The sequence below is a fragment of the Onychomys torridus genome, chromosome 1, assembly GCF_903995425.1.
Source record: "Onychomys torridus chromosome 1, mOncTor1.1, whole genome shotgun sequence".
NCBI classification, from domain to species: Eukaryota; Metazoa; Chordata; class Mammalia; order Rodentia; family Cricetidae; genus Onychomys; species Onychomys torridus.
Genome location: NC_050443.1, coordinates 178,985,883 through 179,010,214, shown reverse-complemented (window position 1 = coordinate 179,010,214; position 24,332 = coordinate 178,985,883). Strand labels below are relative to the sequence as shown.

At 49.4% G+C, this 24,332-nt stretch overlaps 1 protein-coding gene and 1 long non-coding RNA gene across 3 annotated transcripts in view; one reads left to right on the top strand and one right to left on the bottom strand.

Moving 5' to 3' along the window:
- Positions 1-3,478: 3,478 nt before the first annotated feature.
- Emx2 (empty spiracles homeobox 2) lies at positions 3,479-10,306 on the bottom strand. 2 transcript variants are annotated; one of them, XM_036174180.1, is made up of 3 exons: positions 9,137-10,306; positions 7,004-7,188; positions 3,479-4,966 (listed from the first exon to the last, which is right to left on the bottom strand). In XM_036174180.1, exons 1-3 carry the CDS (start codon positions 9,543-9,545, stop codon positions 4,799-4,801), a joined length of 762 nt encoding a protein of 253 aa, XP_036030073.1. In that variant the 5' UTR covers positions 9,546-10,306; the 3' UTR covers positions 3,479-4,798. The 2 variants fall into 2 exon arrangements, with proteins under 2 accessions (XP_036030073.1, XP_036030082.1); XM_036174189.1 differs by lacking the exon at positions 7,004-7,188 and having other exon boundaries at positions 4,863-4,966; positions 9,137-9,704.
- Positions 10,307-10,398: 92 nt separating this feature from the next.
- LOC118573788 overlaps positions 10,399-24,332 on the top strand; it is a 69,875-nt gene continuing 55,941 nt past the window's right edge. The window contains exon 1 of the long non-coding RNA XR_004943674.1: positions 10,399-10,674. This is a non-coding gene — a long non-coding RNA (uncharacterized LOC118573788). The remainder of the gene's footprint in view (positions 10,675-24,332) is intronic.

The window sequence follows — 24,332 nt, the reverse complement described above, 5'->3', positions numbered from 1 at the left end:
TGGATGCTCATCAAAGGAACCCCTCAACTCAAACAGGAAGAACTGTCCCCACAAGTCACACACACCAACTATCCTCTAAAATGCAAACGAACGGGAGTCACAGACATCCTGTGCAACCAGACCTGGTCACAAACCGAGTAAGCTGCGTGTTCACACCTTAATAGGCACTCCATCCTCAGCAGCGCTGTGGCTACAAGTTCTTGTCCTAACTCAAAACAGCCTAGAGGCACAAGGGAAGACGGACATCTTGGCACAATCAATGCAGGGAACTCTAACCTCCTCAGTTTCTGACTAAAGCGAACGATTGGCACTGCCACACATTGGCTAGAGCCCTAGATGGGAACGCTGAATGGAGTTTCCACAACCCACAAACACAGCCCTATGGTGGACTGAGACACACACCTACTGCAAAGGTACAATCACAGACCTCCACTTAACTCGCCCATATACCGACTTGCAACTGCCCACTTGCAGACAGCCCAATCTGGCTCCTTTCTTACCACCACAGAGAGGGGCCCAGAGCCAGGCCTCCAAACTTCCAGAATCCTCCCCAACACTCCAGTGGGTCCCGGACTTTGTTTCCTGAGACTCCGAGTCGGGACCGGGAGGAGCCGAGGTTTTCCAAGCCGCGCGCAGGCCTGAGCCCCCTTTCTGCGGTGCCGGCTTGGCTTGCCTCTCAGGCTCCCACAATCCGTCCCTACTACAAAAGTAGTCCGGCAGGTTCCGGGCCTTTGCCAACGAGTCCGCTCCGGCTCGGTTCTGCTGCCAGGAGCAGAATCCCAGAGAGCTGGAACTCCATACATCCAGAACGTTAGCTAGGAACGGTGACTGCCGGAAATCCAAAGTTTCGGCCAGCACCGGATGATTTTAGTTGCTTCGAGAAGGCATAGGTTCGAAGGAAGAACCATTCAGCCCAGGTGTATATCACAGGAGAATGTAGCCCTGGCCCGCTTCCATTTGACCCTATTAGGAAGAAAGGAAACTGAAAACCTGGACTCCTAAACATCCTTTAGGCACAGGGACTCACAGGAAGAAAATGCCGCAAATATGTCGTCAATTTACAGCCTACAAGTCACAAGCAAGATACAAGGCAACCAGCATACAGTTGACTGTGCTCTGGAACAGCAACACAGCCCTGAATACCATTCACATAGAGAGCTCCCTGCCCAGGAGCATCCAGGCCTGGCACCTATGGAACACGAGTGGGCACACAGCCCCCGCTGGCTACAGCCAAGCTCGAGTGCATAGAAAAGGGGACGGGCCACAAAGCATATGCGCCCCCTGCTCACCCTGCCCCAGCCCTACTCCCAGATAGGCATCGTGGGATGGCATCTCGCAAATATTTATATTCCTCAGCGCCACGGCAGCCCGCGCCCACATTAGACGCTCTAATCCTGCCACTTTAAATAGATGAATTAATAAAGCAAACGAGCGGCTAATAAGCTGACTGTCCTGCCTTTTTGAGGCGGGGGGAAGGACTCGAAAGTGCGCCAAATTTGTTTGCAGTGGATCAAGGCGAGCCGCCTCTGCTTCACTTTCTTTATCTTAATTCCGACTTGAAAAGATATAATTATCTAGTTTGAACAGAGCGGCTATCAAATCCTTCTTTGGGCCGGGAAGGGGGGCGTTGGAGTGGATTGCGGCTCTCTGAGCCGCTCGGTGCAGCCGGAGATAGCGCGTAATGAAGATGTGGAGGCCCGAGATACAAAGGGCATTAACCTCATTAGCATGAAACCTTTTCTTCCTACCATTGTGGGACCCTTTCAGCCGCCTAATCCCCCCTATTTTCAAAGCTTGGTTTGTAATAAAGCTTTTAGGTTTTTTCCCCCTCAAAGCTAATAGTATTCTCTGATGATTTTATTGCTGTCACACTGTATAGGACATTTAGAAAAAATTCTTCACCACACCTCCCTTTCTTGTGCTTAAATTTAAGTATATGGTTACTGCAGAAAGCTTTTTGTCAAGATGGGACATTTTTTATGGAGGGGTCAGCCTCAATTTTAACGAGACTATACTCTATGCTCAAGCCATTCTAAGTTTGGGAAGGTGGGCAGAATGAAAAGGTAACCTGCCCTTGTTCAAGCGAACAGGATGTGTGTGTATATATATATATATTTCAGGAGCCACTACTGCCAAGCACTGAGTAGAACTGACACTCACCATCGGTCCCACTATGGAAGCAGCCTAACCCCACCCCCACTCCACGAGTCTGTGGAATTCCCGAGTTGCACCTGTATCTTCCTGAAACTGCCTCTCTCTCTGCCTGTGGCCCCCACAACATGAAGTTCTGAGGGAGGGTCTTCGTGAGCTCAAAGTATGAGCAGCCAGGTCTACCCAGGGACCAAGATACAAGGGTGACTGAGATACGGGGATTGAAAAGATAGGGAGAGAAGTAGAGAATGAATTCTACTTTAGAGGAGGGGAGGAAAAACAGAAAGAAAAGATTCCATAGTGCCCTATAGTCCCCACACGTGCACAGAATGTCTAATCTTAACTTTTCAAGGCAGGATGTTAACAAAGCTTGTATTTTTGCCCTGCATTGTAACTTGGCCTTATCACAGTGTAAAGGGTGGGGGAGATTGTCCTAAATTATGTCCAGGCAGCCCCCCTGGATCCGTGGATTAAGAGATTAAAGGAGACCACTGGGCAAGGCCTCCTCTTTTCCCTTCATATTCCTGGTATGATAATTGCTTAAACTGATTTGCACTTTCACAAAAGCTCACAGGACGCTTTGTAGCTCGAACAGAACAGACGAGGTTTCTCTATCAATGGAAATAAAACTGATTAATGCAGCCTATCAGGATAGGAAGCAAATGAAGCATGCAAAAACAACCTCATACCCCCAGAAGCGGGAGGGGGAGGGATGGAAGAGTGAAGTTTTCTTTGAGAATGGTTACAACTTTTTCTTTTCTATGTTAAAATTAAGAGTGGAAGATTTCTTAGAATGCTTGCCTTATAAGGCGTCTGGAGCATTTGGGCTCATCTCCATCACTTTTGGCAGATTAGAGCCAAAAGAGAGAGGAAAGTAAGGAGGAAAAGAAGAGAAAGGGAGGTCGACAGTGTGTCCTTAAGGGGTTTGAAGTCAGAAACAAAGTTAGAAGCCTTGGAATTCAGGTTCTAAGAGTTTTCCTGAAGAATATTCTTCAATTCATAACTACATTCTAAACTTAAAAAAAAAAAGGTAAAGAGAAGTAAGAATTTTTTAGTTTTTTAGCCAGGAGTTGAAACTAAATTCCTTCAACAACATTGCTTTAATAACTTCTCACCCTCCTTTCCCTCTTCTAAAAGAGTTTGGTTGTCTTAATCACCCCTTCTCCAGTCATATCTCTTTAAAATACATCGCCCCCCCCCAAGCCATCAGTGTGGCCCTTTTGTGGGTGGGGAGTCAGGGTCTCACAAGCCTGGTTGGAGAAAAACTACATTGGATTAGAGAGTTACTTTTGTAAAGATCCACTTCAGTTTCCCAAGACAACTACTCTGAGGGCATATTGATAAATCTTTATTGACAAAATATTGACATTGACATACTTCTTGGAAGTATATAGTGTGTTAGAATTCTAACAAATTAACACAAAACACAAAAATATTTACATTCTGGTATAGAAGACACTAAGGAAGCATTTGTCACCCTCTTTAATAATCTATGGTCTTGGAAGAGAAACTCAGTGCTTGAAAACTCCCATGTCCTTGGCCACACTACCACCCGTTAACTATAGTCTTTCCTTCCACTTTTGCAATAGACAATCTTAAGAGTTCTGAATGGCCATTACATTGAGTGGCTGGATGCAGTCGATTTCCCCCAGCCTGAAAGGAGAAGTTGACTTGGTGGTCTTTAAGTCTTAGAATGTTAGGAAAGGAGATATCCAAGAAATAGAATTAACTTAGGTTTTTGTTGTTATTGTTGCTGCTGCTGCTGCTGCTGCCAACCCCCAGCACAAGTCCTGACTCTTCTCGGGGGCACCCTCCCCCGCCCTCCATCCCAGTGCTGCTCCCTCATCTTTCTGTAAGAGGACCACTATCCCCGAGCCTACTTCATTTAGTTTTCACAATCACTTTGACAAAGAAGGTATCAAAAAGGGTTTTTACAGACTGCACATTTCTCAGAAAAAAATAAAAATACACAGAACCTGTCTTTAACAGAAAAATAAAATTACAATTCATTTTTTAGACACCATTCGCCCAACAACTGCTACATGCAATTCAAGTTTTTGAAACAGGTGTAGGATGGGGCTAGACGTGGAATTTTGTATGTTATTTCTAATTAAAGATGGGGGAAACACTGTGAAGTGCAAAATTAAAAGTCCTGTGCCTTTTAAAAAAATTATTATCATTTCTAAATGGACTTTGATAAGCGGAATACCTGCCAATCATCTTGTTTCCCTGGTTTGGCATTTGACTGACAGTTCCTCTTGTCAGAATGTGCCTTTGCCTCACAAGGACAGGATCATCTCTCTCTCTCTCTCTCTCTCTCTCTCTCTCTCTCTCTCTCTCATTCTTTCTTCCCCTTTCTCTCTTTCCCTCCCAGTCTCTGTCTCTCTCACTCACTCAGCTGCCTCTTTAGACGAGGGTTGCATGTTGATGAAGGGGCCTCCGTCCTCTGTCATCTCCTCCGTGCGTAGTGCCCGGTCCAGTGCCCTCGCTGTCCAAAGTCTGCTGCGAGCCACTTGCTCTGACTCTCCTCTCTCCCTTTCCTGTGAATGTGTGTGCAGTTTGGTTTGGTTTTATAGGATTTTTTCTTTCTTCCCCTCCTCTCCCTGCCTCTTTTGCTGTCCATTTCTGTGAGATTAGGTTTGTACTTTTAATCATCTGAGGTCACATCTATTTCCTCCGGACTCGCCTGCTTAGTGGCAATTCTCCACCGATTAATGTGGTGTGTCCCTTTTTTCTTCTGTTGAGAATCTGAGCCTTCTTCCTCTAGCTTCTGCCTTTTGAATTTCGTCCTCCGGTTCTGAAACCATACTTTTACCTGTGGGGAGAGGCAAGCGGGCATCGTTAGATGCTTCACAGTGCCTTCCTATCAAATGCCAGAGGCCTGTCCCTTGCCCAGGCCTGGCCTCAACACCCCAGACACATACTCTAAGTGCTGACCGCTTCATGGTCTCCTCCCTGAGAGCTGGACTCCAGGTGAGAAGCCAGATCCCCTTTCCTTCCAAAATGTAGCAAGGACCCTTTCCCCCAAGTGCCGAAGTTGTTTCTCCCACACACATCCCCACCGAGAGCAAAGGCCTTTTTCGAAGCGTGCAAAACTTTGTAAAAATAATTAAGTAAGGAAAAATGTAAAGAAAAAATAAAGCATGTTTCTTGTTTGCCCATCCTGTGAGTGCAGAAAAGACCTCAGTCTTTTCGGGGCTTAATGTGCTTTCTATTTTCTGCCAGTCTGAAGTTGTCTAAATATAGCTCCTCCTCGGCCAGGCCAAGGCCCTGAGCAGACGATAGGGGTTTGCCTGTCCTCAGGCCCTGCTGGGGGACAGTGGCAGGTGAGCAGGACTAGGGACCAGTCTGGCCCTGAGGAAGCCAAGTGGACAGCGACTTTACAGGCCTCACTGGGGCCTGGCCAAAGTGAAAGCTTCAGGGAGACTGTGACTTAGGAAGGAAGTAAAAGAAACGGAACAGGAGGGTCAGGACAGAGCCTCTTTCTCCGCTGCTGTCCAGCCCCCAAACAGGATAGGGGCAGCTTCAATCTCAGCCACAAGTCTTCTGGCCTCTGCAGAGCTTACAGCTAAGAGTCTAGGAAGCAGTGAGCTTGAAGTGAGCTGCCATCAATGGCCGCCTGGGGAAGTGGGCGGTGGGTGCTCTATTCAGCAGCACTGCCCAAATTTGTCCAGCAATGGGGTACAGATGAAGAAGACAGTAGTGACTGTAGCCCTCGTCCTGACCAGGGTGGCCCAGTCAGAGCCCCTGGGCTCCTGAGCTACCACTCCACTCCCACCTTTAAGACTGCCACAGGGTCCTGTTTTCTCCCCAGTGCCCCTGTCCCCCAAAGTGCCCCCATGAAAAAGCAGAGCGGGAACAAGGCTGAGTTTAATTTGCTTTGAGTTTGCTAATTAAGGGGGAGGACAGTTCACACACACACCCCCAACCCCTGCCTTTGCCCAAAGCCCAAGTCGGTGTGCTCCGGGCTTGACACGCACACAAAGGCTCTAGGCAGTGTGGGCAGAGAGGCGGACAAAGACCACCGCTGCCTCTAGTCTGTCCAGGAGAAATCAGCTGGGCCTTGCCTTGTGCCCGCCCTGCACAAACCCGCAAGGCCCTCTTATTATTTATTTATTTTTATTTATTTATTTTTTTTGTCTCCGTGGAGGAGAACTTTTTAAAAGCAAAAACCTCGATTTGAGCTTCTTAGAAAAAGCAGTACAACTTATTCTGCCCCCAGACGTTACTGTTTACTGGGAACTTTGACCCTGTCTCGCCGCTGGGAGTACGGTAGCGCCTACTGTAGACCGAAACCCCCTCCCCGCCTTGGGACTAACCCAAGCCAGGCCGCCAACACTTGCAGCGCAGGAAGGCCGGGTCCCCTAAGGGTAGCTCTCCGTGAACTGTCTAGTTTTCAAGATCGCACAGCCTGCCTGGCCTCCGGCTTCTGACTCCCAACATTCCCTTAAGAAGAATAATCTCGAGTGGACCCTGGAGCCTTTCAGAACGTGTATCTGAACCATTCCCTACCCTCTCCGGTCTTGAACTCCAGTCACCAGAACACCCAGCTGCAATTAGCCACATCTCGGACCCCAGTTGAGTCTCCGTGATTCTCACCAAAACTCTCAGCAAAAGTACAAAGGTGGCTTGGCTTGGCGTTGCCGGGGTCCCGAGCAGCACAGCAGAAGAAAGAGCTCAACCCTGCAACTCACACTGCCCTAACAACGCTGAGCACCTGGAAAGTTACAGACCCGGTGCTATGGCGTGGAGATAAACTCTACGAGCCCTCTCGGAGGTCCGCACTAGTGGGTGTGCTGGGCGCTGAGTGCCTGGGTCTGGAGAGGGCATCCTAGTGCTGGGCCACACTCACCTGAGTTTCCGTAAGGCTGAGGCTGTGCGCCAGCTGCTTTCTTTCCGCTCCCACCACGTAATGATTCTTCTCAAAAGCGTGCTCCAGCCTTAAAAGCTGGGACGGCGAGAAGGCGGTTCGGATCCGCTTCGGCTTTCGGGCCAGAGCGTTGTGCAAAAGGAAACTCTCGGGACTTGTGTCGTTCCCTGCAGGGGGCACAGCAAAGTACCATTAGGGGACCTCCCAGGCCCCAGTCGCCAGCTTCTCTGGAGCCGGGCTGGCCCAGCATAGCTCCCTGGGCCTTGGCAGAGTCCGGGGCACCAGACCCGCCTGGCCGGTGGCTCTCCCTAGGCTTTTGAAAAGGACACCGGCTGAACCGCCGGACCCTGGCCTCCGGGGCTCCAACTTGGGCGGTACCCAAATAGCAGTTGTCTCTGAAGGGCCAGTCCTGGAGCTCCGGACCTCCGTGGGCTCCGCAACTGCCCTGGCATCGCAGGCCGGGATACCTCCATGCCGGGTGTCTGGAGCAGAAGCCAGGACGACAGAGACCGGGCCGGGAGATTGGTGCCCACTATCCAAAAATAAGAATAAGAATAGGTTGCGTCGTTTCTAGTCTATTTACAATTTTTACTTAAGCGAGGAAAGAACAGCAGGACTCTACCCTTAGTTTTCTCACGAATTTATTCAAGAATTTTTGTCTATCTCGCTGGGAAATAGCAGAGGCCGGCGGAGTCGTTGCAGCCGGGCCGGGACAGAAATCTTGAAGCCAGCATGCCCAGTTTCTAAGGCATCTGTCTCCAGAATACTCGGTTCTGGGGGTCCCAGGTTGCAGAAAGCTAGGAAAGCAGAGTGGAGGGACCGAGCCTCAGGGTGACCGCAATAGTCTGCGGCCACGAAGGTCCAGGCTGCTTCTGAAGTGGTGGGCGACCAAGAACTTGGCTCGCCGAGAATTGAGAAGCTGAGCTCTAAACTTTGAAACCAAGGCTGGGTTATGTCGGCTTCTCTTATGAAAGAAAGTAAATCTATTCACTAAAAAACCCAAACAATGGAAAATCAGCCGGTAGTTCCAGCGGGAGTGGAGGTAAATTCAGTACTGAACTAAGGGAGAAAGATGTATTGCTTTGGTTTGGGTTTTTGTTTGTTTGTTTGTTGTTGTTTTAATTTTCTATATAATGACGAGGTGGCATTTACTCAATTCTAGACTCTGACAGGAATGCAAAGTGTTATTGAACGGATAAGCCCCTTGGTATTGATCCTGCCCCGCCTGAGGTGGGTCTTTTGCGGACTCCAGTCGACAAACTAAATATTCGAACCCTTTTCCTGAAGTTTTACCTTCCCTACCAACCCCTACCCAGAAGCAAACAAAATTAATAAATCGGCAAAAACTAAGACACCCAAACAGATCTTCCCTTGTCGGGCCTTCTTTCGATTAGGTTTTCCCTTTCCTTTTTCTTAATTTCTTTCTTTCTTTTTTAAAGAAAAAAAAAAATCAACCAAACAGAAATGAGACGGAACCCGCCTTCCCGCCGTGTCCGCGGGTCCCCCAATTAAACAGGTCGAGAGGAGAGCTAGTGGAGCTGCAGAGGTGTCTGCTTGCTCTGTTCCGCCCCTCCCTGGGCCTCCAGAGCTGGAGGAAGGAAAGAGTTTGCTCTGAGGTTTCGAAGGTCCCCTTGCCTCTGTTAGGGGTTTGAAGACCTAAAAGTCTCTGATATGGGCTAGAGGAGCGTGGAGTGGGTGTAGAGCGGATTTCAACAATCCGATGAACCTGGCCGAGTGGCCCGGCCTGAATCCCTGAGATACCGTAGATTGGCTGGGGACGCGGTCCAGGGGACCAGGGTTCTGGGGACTTCATGGGCTCGGGGCTTCTTGACAGCAGTAACTTGTTCCGGCCAGCCCGACCCAGACGCATACCACCGTACGCCTCGTTCGCGCCCCTTTCCAAAAGGTCAAGGGGTGGACAAGTCAATAACCCAAAGGAACCTCGGCTTCAGAAACTAGGGACCCACGCCACGCGGGCCCCTCGCTGCCTCGTTTCAGAACCCAGCACACGGGCTGACCTCAGCCCAGGCCTCGAGGAGCCCACCCGGAGCAGGCCCGGCACTGTGAAGGAGGCAACGGGAGCGGCGCGCTTCAGTTCCGCGACGTGGCACGTACCTTGGAAGCGATGACCCAGATATCGGTAGCGGTGGATGAGCCAGGGATAGAAGGTGGATGGGTCCCGCTGCTGCGAGGCGAAGAGGGGGTGTGGCGAGTGCGAGGAGGGCAAGGGGTGGGCGGCCAGGGCGTGCGGCGGCGGCACCGGGTGCACCGGCACGGCGGGGTTGGGTGGGTGCGAGACCGCCTCGGCGAACACCAAGTCCGGGTTGGAGTAGACGCCCCTGCCAGCGGCGGCGGCGGCGGCGGCCGAATGGAAGCCGTTGAGGAACGGATTTATTGGGCTGGAGTTGGCGTAGCTGAGCGCCGCGGGACGGATGGGATCTTCAGAGCGCGAGGCAGGCAGGGGACTGTCCTTGGCCACCAGCGACTCGATGGTGAAGCAGCGCTTGGGCGCCGGCTGAAACATGCTGCGCCGAGGAGCGGGCGCCCTGGGCTCCCTGCTCCCCGCGATCGCAGCGCGCTGCCTCAGCCGCCCGCTGTCCGCGGCGAGGACCGAAGAGAATTGGGGACTCGTTTGTTTGGGGTGGGGGTGGGGGGGGGGGGAAGGAAAGGGAAGGAAGGAAGAAAGAAAGGGAAGGAAAAAGGAAAGGAGGGGGAGGGGGAGGAGAGGCAAAGCCGAAAAGATCCCGAGAATCTTGCACCAAACGCGCCCAACCTGGAGAGAGGGGGGAAAATCCTTCCAGAAGAATTTGCAGGCGTGGATTGGGGTGATATTTTTTTGAGCGAGATGGCGTGGGGGGAGATTGGAGTTAGAGGCAGGGAAGGGGGGGTTCTCGGGGGAGGCAAAAAAAGTTTTCTCTCCTTTGCAAAAGGCGGGCAGGGCGCCCTAAGTCCAAGGACAATCCATGGAAGTGTTCGCTTCTTCACTAGTAGTGCAAACGATTTGTTAGTTCATGAGCCTAATTAGTGCGGGGATCACATAAACAGCTTCCTCCGAAGCCTGGTAAATGGCTTGATGATTGGTCGCTATTACTCGCCCTGAGGTGGAAGGGGGGAGACTCTTTAAAGTGCGTCAGAGGGAGGCGAGCGCCTGGGAACCCGGAGGCCTGGATCCCGGCCCAGAGTGGAACGGAGTCGGCGCCGCTGCCCCGGCTGTGCCTCCAGCCGCCCGCGCGACCGCGGACCTCTCGGTGCCTTCGCCCGTCGCTCCGCGCCAGCTCCCTCGCTCCCTCGCTCCCTCGGCGCCCGCTGCGGCCTCTCTCCTCCTCTTTCGCCTCCTCCGCTTCCCTCTTCTCCTCCTCTTCCTCGTTCTTCTCCTCCTCCTCTTCCTCCTCCTCTTTCCCCACCTCCTCCCCCTCAGCCACCGCCTCCTACTGCACTAACACCACTCCCTCCGGGGCACCCAGGTCCCTGCAGAGTCGTCGGCCCGCGCTGCCTTTGCTGCAGACCCCTGGATCCTAAGCCTGCGGGGCGGGAACTGCTAGGACTGAAGCACCGACGGATGCGCAGATTTCTTCACGCCCTGAGCTCCGCTGCGACTGTCCTCTGCCGCCCCGCGTCCGGGTCACTGAGACGGTTTCGGGAGTCCGGCGAGGGTAAGCGGGCGGGGACTGGTTCCGGGCGAGGGCTAACCCGCTTCACTCATACCAATCCCCACCCCCAGCAAAACTCCCGAGGTTTCCTAGGCGCGCGAGGAGGGGGGGTCCTCCCACCCCTCCAACCAAGCGTAGCTTCGAGGTTCCAGGGTCCACGGGTTTGCAGTCTTTGACCCGGCTGGTTCGTTGCAAGTGGAAACCTGAGAAGCCAGCTGTGCCTGCACGGTTGCGGTGGGCTTCCAGCTCTCACCCTCGAGTGTCTGCTTTTCCTGTCCCGAGGGCGCTCACCTCCTTACCCAAAACAGTTCTTTCTGGGATATGTGAAGATATTTGGGAAAGGAGTCTTGGGTCAGAAGCTGAAGTGGTGATTGTGTTATCGCTCCGTTGTCGTTAGTAGCGTTGACATTGTTATCATTATTGTTATTGTTACTGTACCTATTTTTATTCTGACTTCTGTGGTCCCCGGGCTGAGTTGCTCTGCAAACCTGGGTTTCACTAATAGGCACTTAGGATCGCATCTCCGGTCCTAGGCCCTGTCCGTATTTTCGAGCTCGCCTTCGGTTTTGGGATGATTTTAGGGCCGACTTCTCCAGTCCCCATTGGCTCACGCTGTGGCATAATTATGATCACATCCCCCAGCCTGCTGGCGCTGCTCTCTGTTTATTGGTGGTTAAAGATCTATTATCTATTCATCAGCCGCCTCCCCCACCCACCCACCCTTTGCCAATTACATTCTTCTAAAGTGGAGTACCAGCAGGTATTTTGCACGTTTACAATTAATGATAAAAAATTTTTCCTGGCGTCCTTTAAATCTATTACTCCCAGGTTGAAGCCATTTATCTTAAGAGGGATAAAATATCTGTGTTTGGTGACTAGGTTGCCTGAGACCCAGGAGAAGTAGATCTGCAGAAGAGAGATGTGAAGTCCTCTAGAGGGAGTGTGAAAGCCATCTGATTCCACCAGGGGTCTGGGCCTTAGGACACTCCAGGAAGTCCTGCAATAAAGGGTTCCTTGCCAGCCCTCCCTCCCGTTTCTTTTCCTCATTTTCAACTGCTGTTGTTCAGGTTGTGTGTGTTTCTTGTACAGTGTTCTACCTCTGAGAAGCTAGAAGCTCAGGGACCCGTAGGTAGAATGGGAGCTGAGAAAAGAGTTGTTGAGGCTCCAGACAGATTAATTTGGAGACCACAGGAGCTATTTTTGCTGCCCCTTCACTTTGAATCCCCCAAGAGTATTCAAGCGTGTGCAAACACACTCTCACAGATAACCCAGCAGACAGGCATGAGACCGCCTCAGCTTTGCTCTCACAAAGATATAAATCTGAACTTGCCTTGGACTTCAGACCTTGAACTACCAGTCTTTGGTCCTGGCCCGTTTTCACCTTCTCTTCCAGATGGCCTTGCTCCTTTGTCCCATTTTTTGGAAAGCCCAACGGTTGTAGGCATTTGATCCAGCACTATGAAAATGGTGTGTGTTTGAAGGCCATGCTCTTTCAGGCCTGGACCATTCCCCAAATGAGAAATCTCTCCCTGGTCTTATCTAGGCAATGGAAATAGAGGCCTCTCAGTGCTCAGGTCTCTGAAGTCTGAAACACAGTGAAGGGCAGAAGTCTTGGCCTGTGCCTAGCCAAGCAAGCTTCAGAGGAGCTAGGGGTCAACTGGGAGCTTCTGAAGCTAGAAACAAACTCTCCCATCTGTCACACTGCAGATCCTCTGGAGGAGGGCAAGAAGGTGGGCCTGGGCCTCCAGAAGGGGCCTGAAACTCTGACTCCAAATTAGGTCTACTAAAAGCTTCACTCAGGCTGTGGGACCAAATGTGGTGCTTCCACCACCACCTCCACCCAGTTAGCATTCATGAACTTGGCTGAGGGTATCACAGTTACTGACTTTGAGGGCCAAGGAATCCAGGCCTGTCTGGGAAATTTGATTGGGACCCCCATAGTGTGGGTTTAAAATGTTTGTCCTTGGGTGCTTCATGTGTAGTTGGTATTGGTTAATGCTTCACCTCTTTGTACTAAGATGTACCAGAGATATGTCCTAAGAGAATGAGCACCTAGCTTCAGACAAGGGCCTCCAGTCTCTTGCCCAAGGTAGTGACATTTCACCAATTTCACGGTATCTTCAGCCAGCCACCAACCTCTTGCAAACTGCTCATCTACCAGGTGGCTCTAGGTGGCCTGCAGGTGGCCAATGCTCACAGCAATGGGTTTGGTCCCTGAATTTTGAAGGAAACCAGAGTATTCAGTACCTCTGCCTCAAGCACCTGAACCTTAGGGGTTCCATGCCACTCCCACCCCACCTCTACTGAAGAAGAAAGGTGGGTTTCCGGTGAGTCGCGCAGGGAGCAGAAGCCCAGGAAGCCCAGGAAGCCCAGGAAGCCCAGTAATCTATGCTAATTCATGCCTCCAGCCCGAGGTGCCCTGTGAGGATCTGGCCTCCCAGACGGCCTGTGGAGGGATTAACTAGAGAGTAACTCATTAACTACACTGGCCAGCAGAGGCGCACCAGGACTCTGGGCTTCAAGTCCAGCTTGAGACCCAGAGCTCAGAGATGGAGACACTCCATCTGGCCTCTGGCCTAGCAGAATTAGCACCCCTTTTGTTCCTTGAAGACCCAAGAAGGGGCTGTTTGGTTAAATACCAAGTCACTGAGGGTTGAACATCCTAGATTCTGCAGGCAGAGGAATAGAAGGCACATGTGATCAAGATCATATATTGTCTCTTACTGAACGACCTGGGTCAACATCTCAATCTCCCCTGACTTCATTTTGTTGTATGTAAAATACAGCCCTTGTGTCTAGGAAGCAGACAGTAGCAGTGGCCGGTAAGTTTCTGGATGGCAGCATGATCAAAGTGTTCTTTGTCAGAGTGACGATAATTACACAACCCATTTTCAAAACTGTACAGTACAAAGTGAATTTTTTCTATTTGTAATCATACCTAATAAAATATCCCCCCATCGCACTCACAGCTTTACTTCGTGACCTTGGGAAAGCCACCTACTTTCTTTGCCTCTTTTTTCTCTTCCTCTAAATGGGAATAAATAATAGTGCAGTAGCATTTGGGAGTATTGCAAGAGATAAGCAAAGCAAATTGTTAGGACAGTGTCTAGCGCATAATGAACGTTAATAAAAGCCAGCTCCTCTCGCGGATGTTGCTGTCGTTTTCCGGCCCCAGCCAGGGCTTCACAGAATGATCAATGAAGTTGTACAAACGCATTCACACTAACTGCACTCCTGTCATACTCCCTCGTGCTCCCCTCAAAGGCATGAACTTCCCTCAGGAGGTGCTGAGGGTGGGAGCAGCTTGGATTCTTGACTCTCTAGAAGTATCAAAAGGCAGAGGTTCCTGGGAATCTGTGATACCCATCTGCTGTGTTGATTTTCCTGCCAGGTCTCTGCTAGCAGGGAAGCAGAGCCCTCGCCTCCGCCTGCGTAGGTGCTAGGCCCCAGGGGTATCTGGGGTGGGTGGATAACATCGTGCAGCTCTAGTGGGTTGGGGTGCCTGGGATGACTAGCTGTGTGTTGTTATCACAAAAGGCAGAATCAGTGTCTTACAGGTCGTTGGGTATAGATGAGCTTGGCTAATTTTCAACATTCTTTACATTTTCCTTAGTGTCAGGATCATGTGGTGCCCTAGAATGGTTAGCCCCACTGTTCACCAGTGGGCCCCGGGCTTGTGTAAGGCGTCCTGAGAAGGACCAACCTAGGGTTGGCTACAAAGTTTCTCTAGCTCTGTAACTGTGATCCCAGTCCCTCTGGTCTCTGAAAGCTAGGGCGGCTGTGGGAAAACAAAAAGGAGAATTAAGGCCTTAAAAACATTTTTTAAAATTATCACGGTAAGTCCCTTTCTGGCATCCTCCCCAGAGTTCTCTCGCAGAGACGGCAAGGCAGCCCAGGGCCGCAATCCACGAATGCGCAGCGGCGCCTAGTGGCAAGCGACGCGCACGGATGCGACACCCTCAGAATTTGCTGCAAATGCAAGGGTTTGCAGCCCACCGCCACCAATCACGGTTCAGAACAGAGGAGGACCTGAGGGGGCTCTTGGCTACTGAGAAGGGAGGATGACTTGACTTTGCGTCTCACCTGCTTCCTTCGGCTTCAACTCAGCTCCAGAGTTCCTCTGTATTTTCCCTTTCTCTAGGAGCCAGCCTTTCCTGTAAAGGGAGCAGGGAGGAATGGACAGGTTCCGCTCTAACAAGGACTTGGAGACTGGGACCACCTAAGCCAGGGAGATAGTCAGTTGTTGCGCAAAGGCAACCACAACTCCATGCCTGAGGACCCGGATATCATTGCCCAACACTGTGGCTTAGAGAATAGTCCTGTGGTGATCCTGAGTAGAGTTAGAATTAACTGGGTTGCCAGGTGCTGCTCTCCTAGATGTGCGCCCCCTTGCGGCAGGTGGAGGACAGCCCGAGATGGGGGGAGTCTTTGATTATTGCGCAGGTGCCAGAGTATCACTAACAGCAAACCCACAAGACATGACTGGGCTACAGCGATGGGACTATGATGACCCTTCCTGTCCCTGCCACCAGACACGCACGGACCTCATCTTTTACGGAGCAACCGAGCTCCTCTCTTGAGGTGAAGCGGTAGAATCCGCAGAGAAAGTGCTGGAAACCCGGCTGGTATATAGAAGGCCTTGGAGTATTGCCCTCTGCCTTCCTGCTCAAACTGCAGATTTGGAAGTGGTCTCTCCAGGATCTTGGCTGGAGTGAGTGGGGGAAAGATGCGTTGTCAATGACAGCCTGTGAGTTTCGGGGTCTCTGGAAACCATTCTTTTTTAAACCCAGCGTTTTGGTCCAGAACTCCACGAGACACGCCAGGGCCTTCGGGCTTTACTGCTGTCACTGAGACTCGTGAATCCTCAGCACACACAGCCCTGGTGACTCATTATTGAAAGCAAAGAAATGATCAAGAGAGGAGAGTGTCACCATTTCCTTCTCCATCAGCTGCCTTCAAATGAGAGATTAAGGCCAAGCAAGGCAAGGAACACAGATGTTCTCACACACAAGGACACAGGAGCCAGGGAACATGGACAGGCGTTCCTAGGTGACTGCCCAGAAGAACACGAAACAGCCTTGTCTGCAGATACTCCTGGGTGATAGGAGTATGGCACCACCATCACCCTGCCCCCTGTGACCCCAAAGCTGCTCCTCCAAGGCACATCTAGGTCCAGGGTGTGTGCATGGAGTCCTTCAGGCACCGTCCTGGGCTCTCATGCAGCGTTGTTCCCAACTGCTTGAGCTCTCCTTGAAAGCTAGGGAGAATGTCAGAAAAATTCGAGAAACAGCTCCTCTCCCATGTGAAGTTTGGGCTTTAAGCATGTCCTTTCACACCCATGAGTCAGTGAACTTCAAAGTGTGGTGAATGGTGCCCATTTTCCAGGTGAGAAAACTGAGGGTCAGAGAGGTTTACACTCACTCACTGTGCCACCTTGCCATCTCCTAACAAGATCCATTGGTTGGTCCCCTAGGAACTCTGAGCAACCCAGTCACCCTCCCACCCACCCAGTCTCCAGAGCACACACTCCAGCCAACTTGAAAGGTCAGCAAAGAGTCCCCATCCTCAAATGGGTCACCCAAACTGACCCAAGCCACAAAGCCTATTCATGCTTTCTCACATCTTTGTAACCCTGGCCCTTGATTGCTTGCCTGGCCCACTATCTGTCCTGAAAGCCACATTTCCCCACCTCCCCCCCCCCCCCAACTAGCAATGCCTAACTAGGAGTTAGGAGTCGAGGAAGTGGGTAGGGGCCTCTGTGCTTCTGTGGGTAGGAGAGCAGCCCTGTTGCCTGTGTGGCTTCCCCATGTCTTTCCCCATTGGAGATTCAAAAGAGTCTTGAAACCTCTTCTAGTGGCCACAGAACATCGTCAGCACTAAGCATGAGGCAAAAAGGAGTGTCTGGGGCTTTCTTAGCGCTTTAGTTCTGCATACCTACCCATCATGGAGATTCCTGTAATGCCTGAAAACACTCTCTCGCGTATCTACCCTTTACCAACGACTCTAGACTTTGAAACGGGTAGTCTATGGCCTCTTCTAGGGCTCATGACTCTGGCTGCGGCGCCCATGCCCCATGAAACACTCACAGCAGTCTGGGGCCCCTGGCACGCACAAGTGGAACTCACGAGGCCTGGCTTTCCTGTTTGCACCACCCTGTTGGAGAGCAGGGAAGCGCGGTGTGGCTCTCTTTCCACTGGAACCAGCCACTGGCAGTTAGAGAAGAGGCCGCCAGGGAGTGGGGGTGCTGAGGGGTGTCCGGGGGGGGGTGCTGCAGCAGCTGCAGTCCGCCTGAGGCCGACCAGGGCCCCGACCCCCGCAGCCCTCCTCTTAGATGGGCTGCTCAACAAAGGATGGCATCGTAGCAGCGCGAGCAGGGACCGCATTGGTTCAATATTAGCTTTTCATTCGAGTCTATTGTGCCCATCTGAGATAATATTGACTCTGAGGTGAGAGCTACAGACTTCGGGGCTTGTCTAACACTCCGCCCGCCGCAGGGAAAGATCCAGCCACCAAGAGTTAAAGTGATTGCAAATAAACGCTCTTAGCTCTCGCTGCCGGGGCGCTGTCCGCAGCAGCGCGTTTCGGCCTCAGACTCCGGAGCAGCCGGGTAGCGGACCAGCCCCGCAGCGGACCAGCCCCGGCAGCTCTAGGCCTGCCGGCTTTCCCTTTGAAAAAATAGAAGAGCGCTTTTGCTTAACGCATACACCCAGCTTTCAACTGGAGTCGAGGTTCCAGACCTGGGTGACTTCGGAGAAAATTAATTCCCAGTGTTTCAGTTTGCAAGCCCCATCCCACTGTTTCCTCCTTTCAGATTGCGTCCTTCTTTCGGGTAACTTTCCGTGGAAGTATTTCTCTAATTTCTCCTTCCTGGGAAGAGTAAACGCATGCAGCACCTAGTAAACTGCTTTACTTGTGAGAGCGCCCTTAATACAATTTTTCTAACGGTGCGTTTTACTTGGCTTTAAATCTCCAACTCGTCCATGGGTCTCGAAACTGCCTTTCCAACCGTCGTGCTGACGGGTCTCTCCAGCGTTCAGATCTCGCAAACGAAGATTCATTTCAAGGTTTAAATTGACTGTAAATGCCTAAGTTGATAAACGGCGAGTTAAACTGTTTTTGCGTGACTGAGACAGAACACTTTGGCATACGCTCTAGGGACAAAACAGGCTTACAGTGAGCATGTGAGTGTGCCCTCCTGCGTCATTTGTGAAATTTGCGCCCCCCCCCCCAGTCAGATTCTGACCCTTATAAGAAATCCTGCGATTCCGTTATCCCAATAAGAAACTGACCTTTGGAGGGATATTTTAATCCATCTTGAAGACAGGGTCGGCTCTGGGGAATTAGGATAGGTGAAGATTTGGAGGCTCGGCAAATGCGCTGCAGAATCTAGATCATAGGTGGCTTTCTTTCCCATGCCGCAGGCATAAAACTCCAACACACTTTGTGTGTTTCAGAAGAGGTCAATGTGTTTCATACACAGAATCTACAACTTATTTTGATTGCATTATATACTGTTTACGGTATAATGTGTATCGATTTTCACCAAGTGCTGTTTAATTTAGGCATCTAGCTCCTATGTGATTTTACAGTCCTATCTAATATTTATTATATACATTATATTAATCATACATTGTTCTGGTATCTATTTGCATGCTCTATGTATTTGCCTGTGTGTGTGTTTGTTTGTGTGTTGCCTTTAATCTCTGTAAGCACGTATTTGATGTTTTTGTTTTTGTTTTGTTTTGTTTTAATCTAACTTTACAAAGTCCTAACCGAAACCATTTTGAAACCAGCTACAAAATACCTTTGGGTCCAATTGCATTTCCAGGAAGAGGACTTGGCAGTGAGGAACAACAGGGCCCCTCTGGTCTCCCATATACTCGCTCCTTGGGGTAGCCTCTTCCATTCGCTAAGACTGTAGGAGTTGGTTTGGTTCTGAGGACGGTTATTTAGAGGTTCCCAAAGTTATGCCATGAATTAAAAATTGTTTAGAAGAGTGAAGCATATGCTCAGCTCAGGCATCTGGGAAAACAGAGGAGGCCTCTCACCTCAGGTTCCCGGCTCCAGGCTGCGGAAGAGCTCCAGGCTGCGGAAGAGTCTGCGGAGGCCCCATTGCAGTCTCGCAGCCCTCTAGACCCCAAGCTGTTAATGCCTGTTGAGGACTGACTCCGAAGTTTTCCAACTCCAGTCTGGTTTTCAGAAAGACTGAAGGCTAAAATCAGGGTTGATCGCACGGTGGCCCTACCCCCTACTTCAACCCCCACAGTGCCCTCTCCACAAGGGCCGGGACAGGTGGACCCAAGGAAAATAGTAAGGAGTTCAGGTGTGGGTAAACCCTTTTAAAAGATGAGAAAGAACCCTTCAAAAGATTCAGCTACGCAGCGGGAGAGGCAGGCAAGTCCGTCAAGCATGAGAAAGGCCCCGGCATTCCAGTATGAACAGCAAAGAGGTAGTTCAGAGGCCTAAGTGAAGGGAAATAAGGGTGGAACTGGAAAGCCAAGGACCCTCACCAAAGAGCAAATGGGTGGGAGGGGCTGTGTTAGCCGACTTGCTTTTTTTCTTAAAAGTATCCCCTCTCTCAAATGGTTACCTGTTGCAAACATTTTGTACCAGGAAACAGTGAATTTGGCTAAACCCCAGACCAGTTGGCTTCACCTCCCATGTCTAGCAAAACCCAGGGATTAGAGAGGCCCTTAGCCTGCCTCTGAGACTTGGGGAAAGGTTTCTGTGGATGTGAAGGAGATCCTAAAGAGGCCCCTAGGTATGTACTAAAATTAACGGGGGGGGGGGGGAGGATTGTGACTTCTTGTTGCTAAAAACAAACACCCAATCCCTACTTCTCTGGGCTACAGTCTGGTCCCAGCTGCTTTGGAGCATCAGAACATGCCTTCCAGATGAGGAGGGCTGCATAGTGCCAACCATGTGGCTGCAGCTCTCCCCCAGATGGCTTCAGGCATATCTGGCCCATTTTCTCAGTCCAGGTGATCCATCTTGTCCATGTCCAGCATGGTGGAAAACTCCATTCTAATTGTGTAAGCATCAAAGCCCCTTGTTCTAAGCCCCCATGACCCTGGATTACAGAGCAGTTGCTCAGGTGTGCTGGAAGATAGGGTAGAGTCAGTTTCTTTTCTTGTCCTTGCCAGGGCCTCTCAAGTGAGAGATAATCCGTTCCTATCAATGTTAGCTTTTGTCTCAGTTGCTGAGCTACCCACAAAATATACATAGCAATGCGTTGAAGCGATGATCAAAACCATTGGAAGCTACTCCCATTTCTCATATGAAAAGCTGAGGCTCTGATGTTCATACTGGCCCCAAGTCATACATACAGTTATAAATCAGTGAGTTGGAATTCCTGCCCAGCTGGGTATGACTCCAATGGCTTTCCCTTTTTCTCCCCACCTATAATTCACTAACAAAATGTCCCTGTTTCCTCAATAAGAAAGTAAAAGTCTATAAAGATGGAATAAAGAAAGATCACCTGACTCAAATTCATGACCCTCTCTAAAAGTCAGTGATCCTAAGATATAGAGCCTGGATCCCAGAGCACTTACTCCTGGACCAGAAGAGTCAGTAAGCTGTTGGTACATGAATAGTGTATACCACTTTTATTACCTTTTCCCACTACCCATCATCACCCCATTTTAGAGAAGTGGAGACAGGCTCAATGAGGTTCTCAACTTGCCCACTGTCTAGCCATTCTATACAGAGTCCTGGTATCTCCCTGCAGCCTATGTCAAGTCCCACCCCCACCACCCCAGTTTTAGTGGTTACCACATATGGGATCATTTAGCCAATGGAGTTGGGCTTTCCATTCTGCCAAGAAATCAGGAGGCTGTTTTTCCTCCTTCATGTTTTGAGTGTTCCTACAAACACTGTGTCAGGATTCCAAACTTGCAAAGTATTTATGCCTCTGCTCGTCACTCCTCTGTGTGTACATGTCTGTATTATAGAGACACAGGGCACAGGAGAGGAAACTGTCCCTTGCCTGCTGTCAGCTGATATACAGGGAAATTTATCAGTTTGATAGACAACTGTATATTTTTCTCTGCTACTGTTAGACTCAAACATACCAGTAAAACTCAAATGTACAGTCAAGGTTTTAAAACATATGTGTGTATAATTTTTCCACAAGTAAAGAGTTTGAAGATGGTGGAGTCTTTTGGTCAAATTGTCCATGTTCAAAGACAAAACCAAGAATCCCAACAAGAAATAGTCAGAGAGCTATCTGACCATGGGCTGATGGACTTCAGTGCTCACTTTTCCACAAGAGCCATGACCCTGTGAGAAAGCTCTGTTTTCCTTTGTTATTATAAAACTAGATGTATAGTTTTATATTAAACAAGAAATCATTAATGGTCCTTGAAATTCCCCCTACCCAGAAGCCACCACTGCCCTACATTTGAGGTTCTTAACTTTTGACATTTTGGAAAATAAATTAGATTATGTCTACACCTTTTGTTCTGGTGGTAAAAGGAAGGAGGGGAAGGAACATGTCGTTCTGCTTACATGAAGCTCATACATAGCAACCCCACTGATGCCATGGATTCTGGAATAGGACTGACTGGGAAGAATCGTGGGGAACTTTCCAGGGACTGGAAACACTTTCTCACTGGACTCATTCGGGTGATGGTAGCAGATGCCCGCAGATGCCAAAACTCATCACACTTACAACGTTAGAGTATTTTACTGCAAATCTTTATGTTTTAGCAAAAGAAAAAGAATCTTAGACAAATACTACAGCAAAAGAACACGCTGGAAAATTAAATACTAAACAGAAGAGAAAACTGTTAACCCATCAGATGCTAGGCTCTGACAAGCTACCCCACCCTTGTAGTAGCAGAGAGGGCAGGTGCCACATCCTTCAAAGAGGGAATTCCCTGCTCCTGCCAGACCTCTTCTTTGATTTCTTTCCCCAAACCTTCCACCCCACACTGCACTTCTCCATAAAGAGTCCAAGTCAGGTCGAGAAGGAAGACAGAAGTGCTCAACTGTCAGGGAATCCAGAGACTTCTTTCTAGCCAGTATCTGGCATACACAGTGTGGTCCTTCATAAAAACAAATTATATGAAGTGGTTAAGAATCCACCATTAAACATCTCCTTATAAAATATAGAATTTTAAGCTTGATGGGAGCATAAGTATACTAACAGAAACTGTGAAAAAAAAATGAAAGCAACATTCCTCCACTGCTCCTCTCCCCTCCCCCAATATATCTGTCTGTGACAGGTAAGAGGCATTGGCTGGCATTTGGAATTCAAGAGCGAAAACTCCCATGACTCCACCTTTGAGGAGCACACTGCCTGGCCCAGGAGACTCAGCTTGTGCACAGTAAGTGCAATGCGACCTTACAGGTGGGAGATGTCCCTATTGTAACTGCTCTCCAGGAGTATTTTACCTTTTTCAAGGCTGCTGGGTGTGTTGTTTGTTTTCACTTTTGCATTATTTGAAAGGTAATGTGAGGGAAGTTGCCACTACAAAAGGCAAAAGGGAAAAATATAAAGGCCAAGTGAACTCTACCCAAAGAGCTGCCTTAAGTGGGTCTGGTTAAGCAGAGGCAGAAACAAAAGCAAAAATCTGGCTCTGGGGAAGAAAGAAAAGGAAGTTCCTACCAAGAGCCCCAAGGGTAAAGCTGGCAGGGTGGCTAGGGCACTGACTTGGAGCAGAGTGGATTGAGAGGGGCCCTTAGAAACACGGAAGCATGGGATCACTTAAAAATCAGATATTTGTAGACATTTTAGGTCATTTTCACTCTACCAATGGAGCATTTACCATTTACAAGGAAATTTGTAGTTGACCTGCAATTAACAAATTTAGTCAATCATAGTGCTGGCCCTCAAGAGTTAGCTGGGGTACTAGACAGCTAACTGTTATTAAATGGGATCAGTGTCCAAATGAAAAGTGCTCAGAAGAAAGCTACCGCTATTACATTTGAATGATTCAAGGCAAGCATATGCTTTCCGTGGCATTTCCAAGACACTCCTGGAGGTGAAGGAAGGCCATGAAGGAGATTCTTTATGGAAAGCAGTGAGGTATCTCAGGGGCTGCAAAACTTGGCAAGTATGTAGGTGACTGACTCTAGGCAGGTAGAAAGGACATGTGGGGCAAGGGACAGATGGGATCAATTATTGAGTTTTTTGGGCATGAGGTAGTTAGTATAGACTGTCACATTTAAATACCATGAGCCCCTTCAAAGGAAGGTGTGTGTGTGTGTGTGTGTGTGTGTGTGTGTGTGTGTGTGTGTGTTCACTATCCCTATTTTGCATGTTTAAAAATTGGGACTGGGACCAGGGAGATGTCTTGTCCCATAAAAGCCTTTGCTGCACAAACCTAATCACCTGAGTTTGAATCCTTGGAACAACCAATATAAAAACTGGTTGTGGTAATAGCTAACTCTAATCCCAGCACTACAGCAACATGGGATGCAGATACAGGAGAATCCATAGGAAGCTCACAGGTCAGCTAGCCTGGAATGTGCAGCACAGTGGGAAACAGCTAGAGAAACCCTACCTCAAACAAGGCAAGGGCCAATATCCAAGCCTGTCCTCTAACCTCTACACAGGCATTGTAGTTTGTACACACACACACACACACACACACACACACACACACACACACACAGGGAGAGACAGACAGATAGAAACACACAGAGAGTCAGAGAGACACACAGAGAATCAGAGACCATACACACAAAATAATAGTAATAAATATTTGAAAAATAGTAATAATTGGAGCCCATAAAGGATAAGTAGATTCTCCGAAGATCAATACAGAAAGTCTCAGGACAAGGATTTGAACCTTGACCCTTGCCTCCCAATCCCTGACTTCAGGCCACAGTTCATCAGGAAGTCATGACCTCATGAGGTAGTTCTGAGGATTGAATATGATTAGGAAATCAAAATGCCTTTGTAAACTGTGGGCCTTTGACAAGCATTAACTGTAAAAATAATTTGCACCTCTATCTTCCTCTTAATGGTCAATTATTTATTCAGCAAATACTTCCTGTGTAAAAATGCCACATGAGGCACAGTTTTGGGCACTGGAAATGTAAGAGGAGAAATCTCTTCATCCCATTGTGCAAAAGATCAATGAGATAATTCCATAAAGGACAGGCTCTGAGAGAGAAGCAGAAATCTCAAGGCTGCAGGATAGTATGCAGTCACTGTTTCAAATATTAAAAAAGTAAAAGCAACTTACATATGCATTCATGGGAGATTTGCCTCCGAAAAAAAGATGCTTCCTCACTACAGAAAATGGGAAGATCTCTAAGACCATCAAGGGAGGAAAAAGCAAGTTCTAGAACAGCATTCTCTACCTGTGGGCTGCAGCCCCTTTGGGGGTTGAATGACCCTTTCACAGGGCTCACCAAAGACCATCAGAAAACACAGATATTTATATTACAACTCAAAACAGTAGCAAAATTACAGTTATGAAGTAGCAATAAACATCATTTTATGGTTGGGGTCATCACGGCATGAGGAACTGCATTAAAGGGCCACAGCATTAGGAAGGTTGGGAACCACTATTCTAGGAACTGCATTAAAGGGCCGCAGCATTAGGAAGGTTGGGAACAACTATTCTAGAACAATACATGATGATTCTGTTAATGTTTAACACAAACACCGCTTGTGTGTCCAGTTGCACGCACAGACCTAGATGGAAACT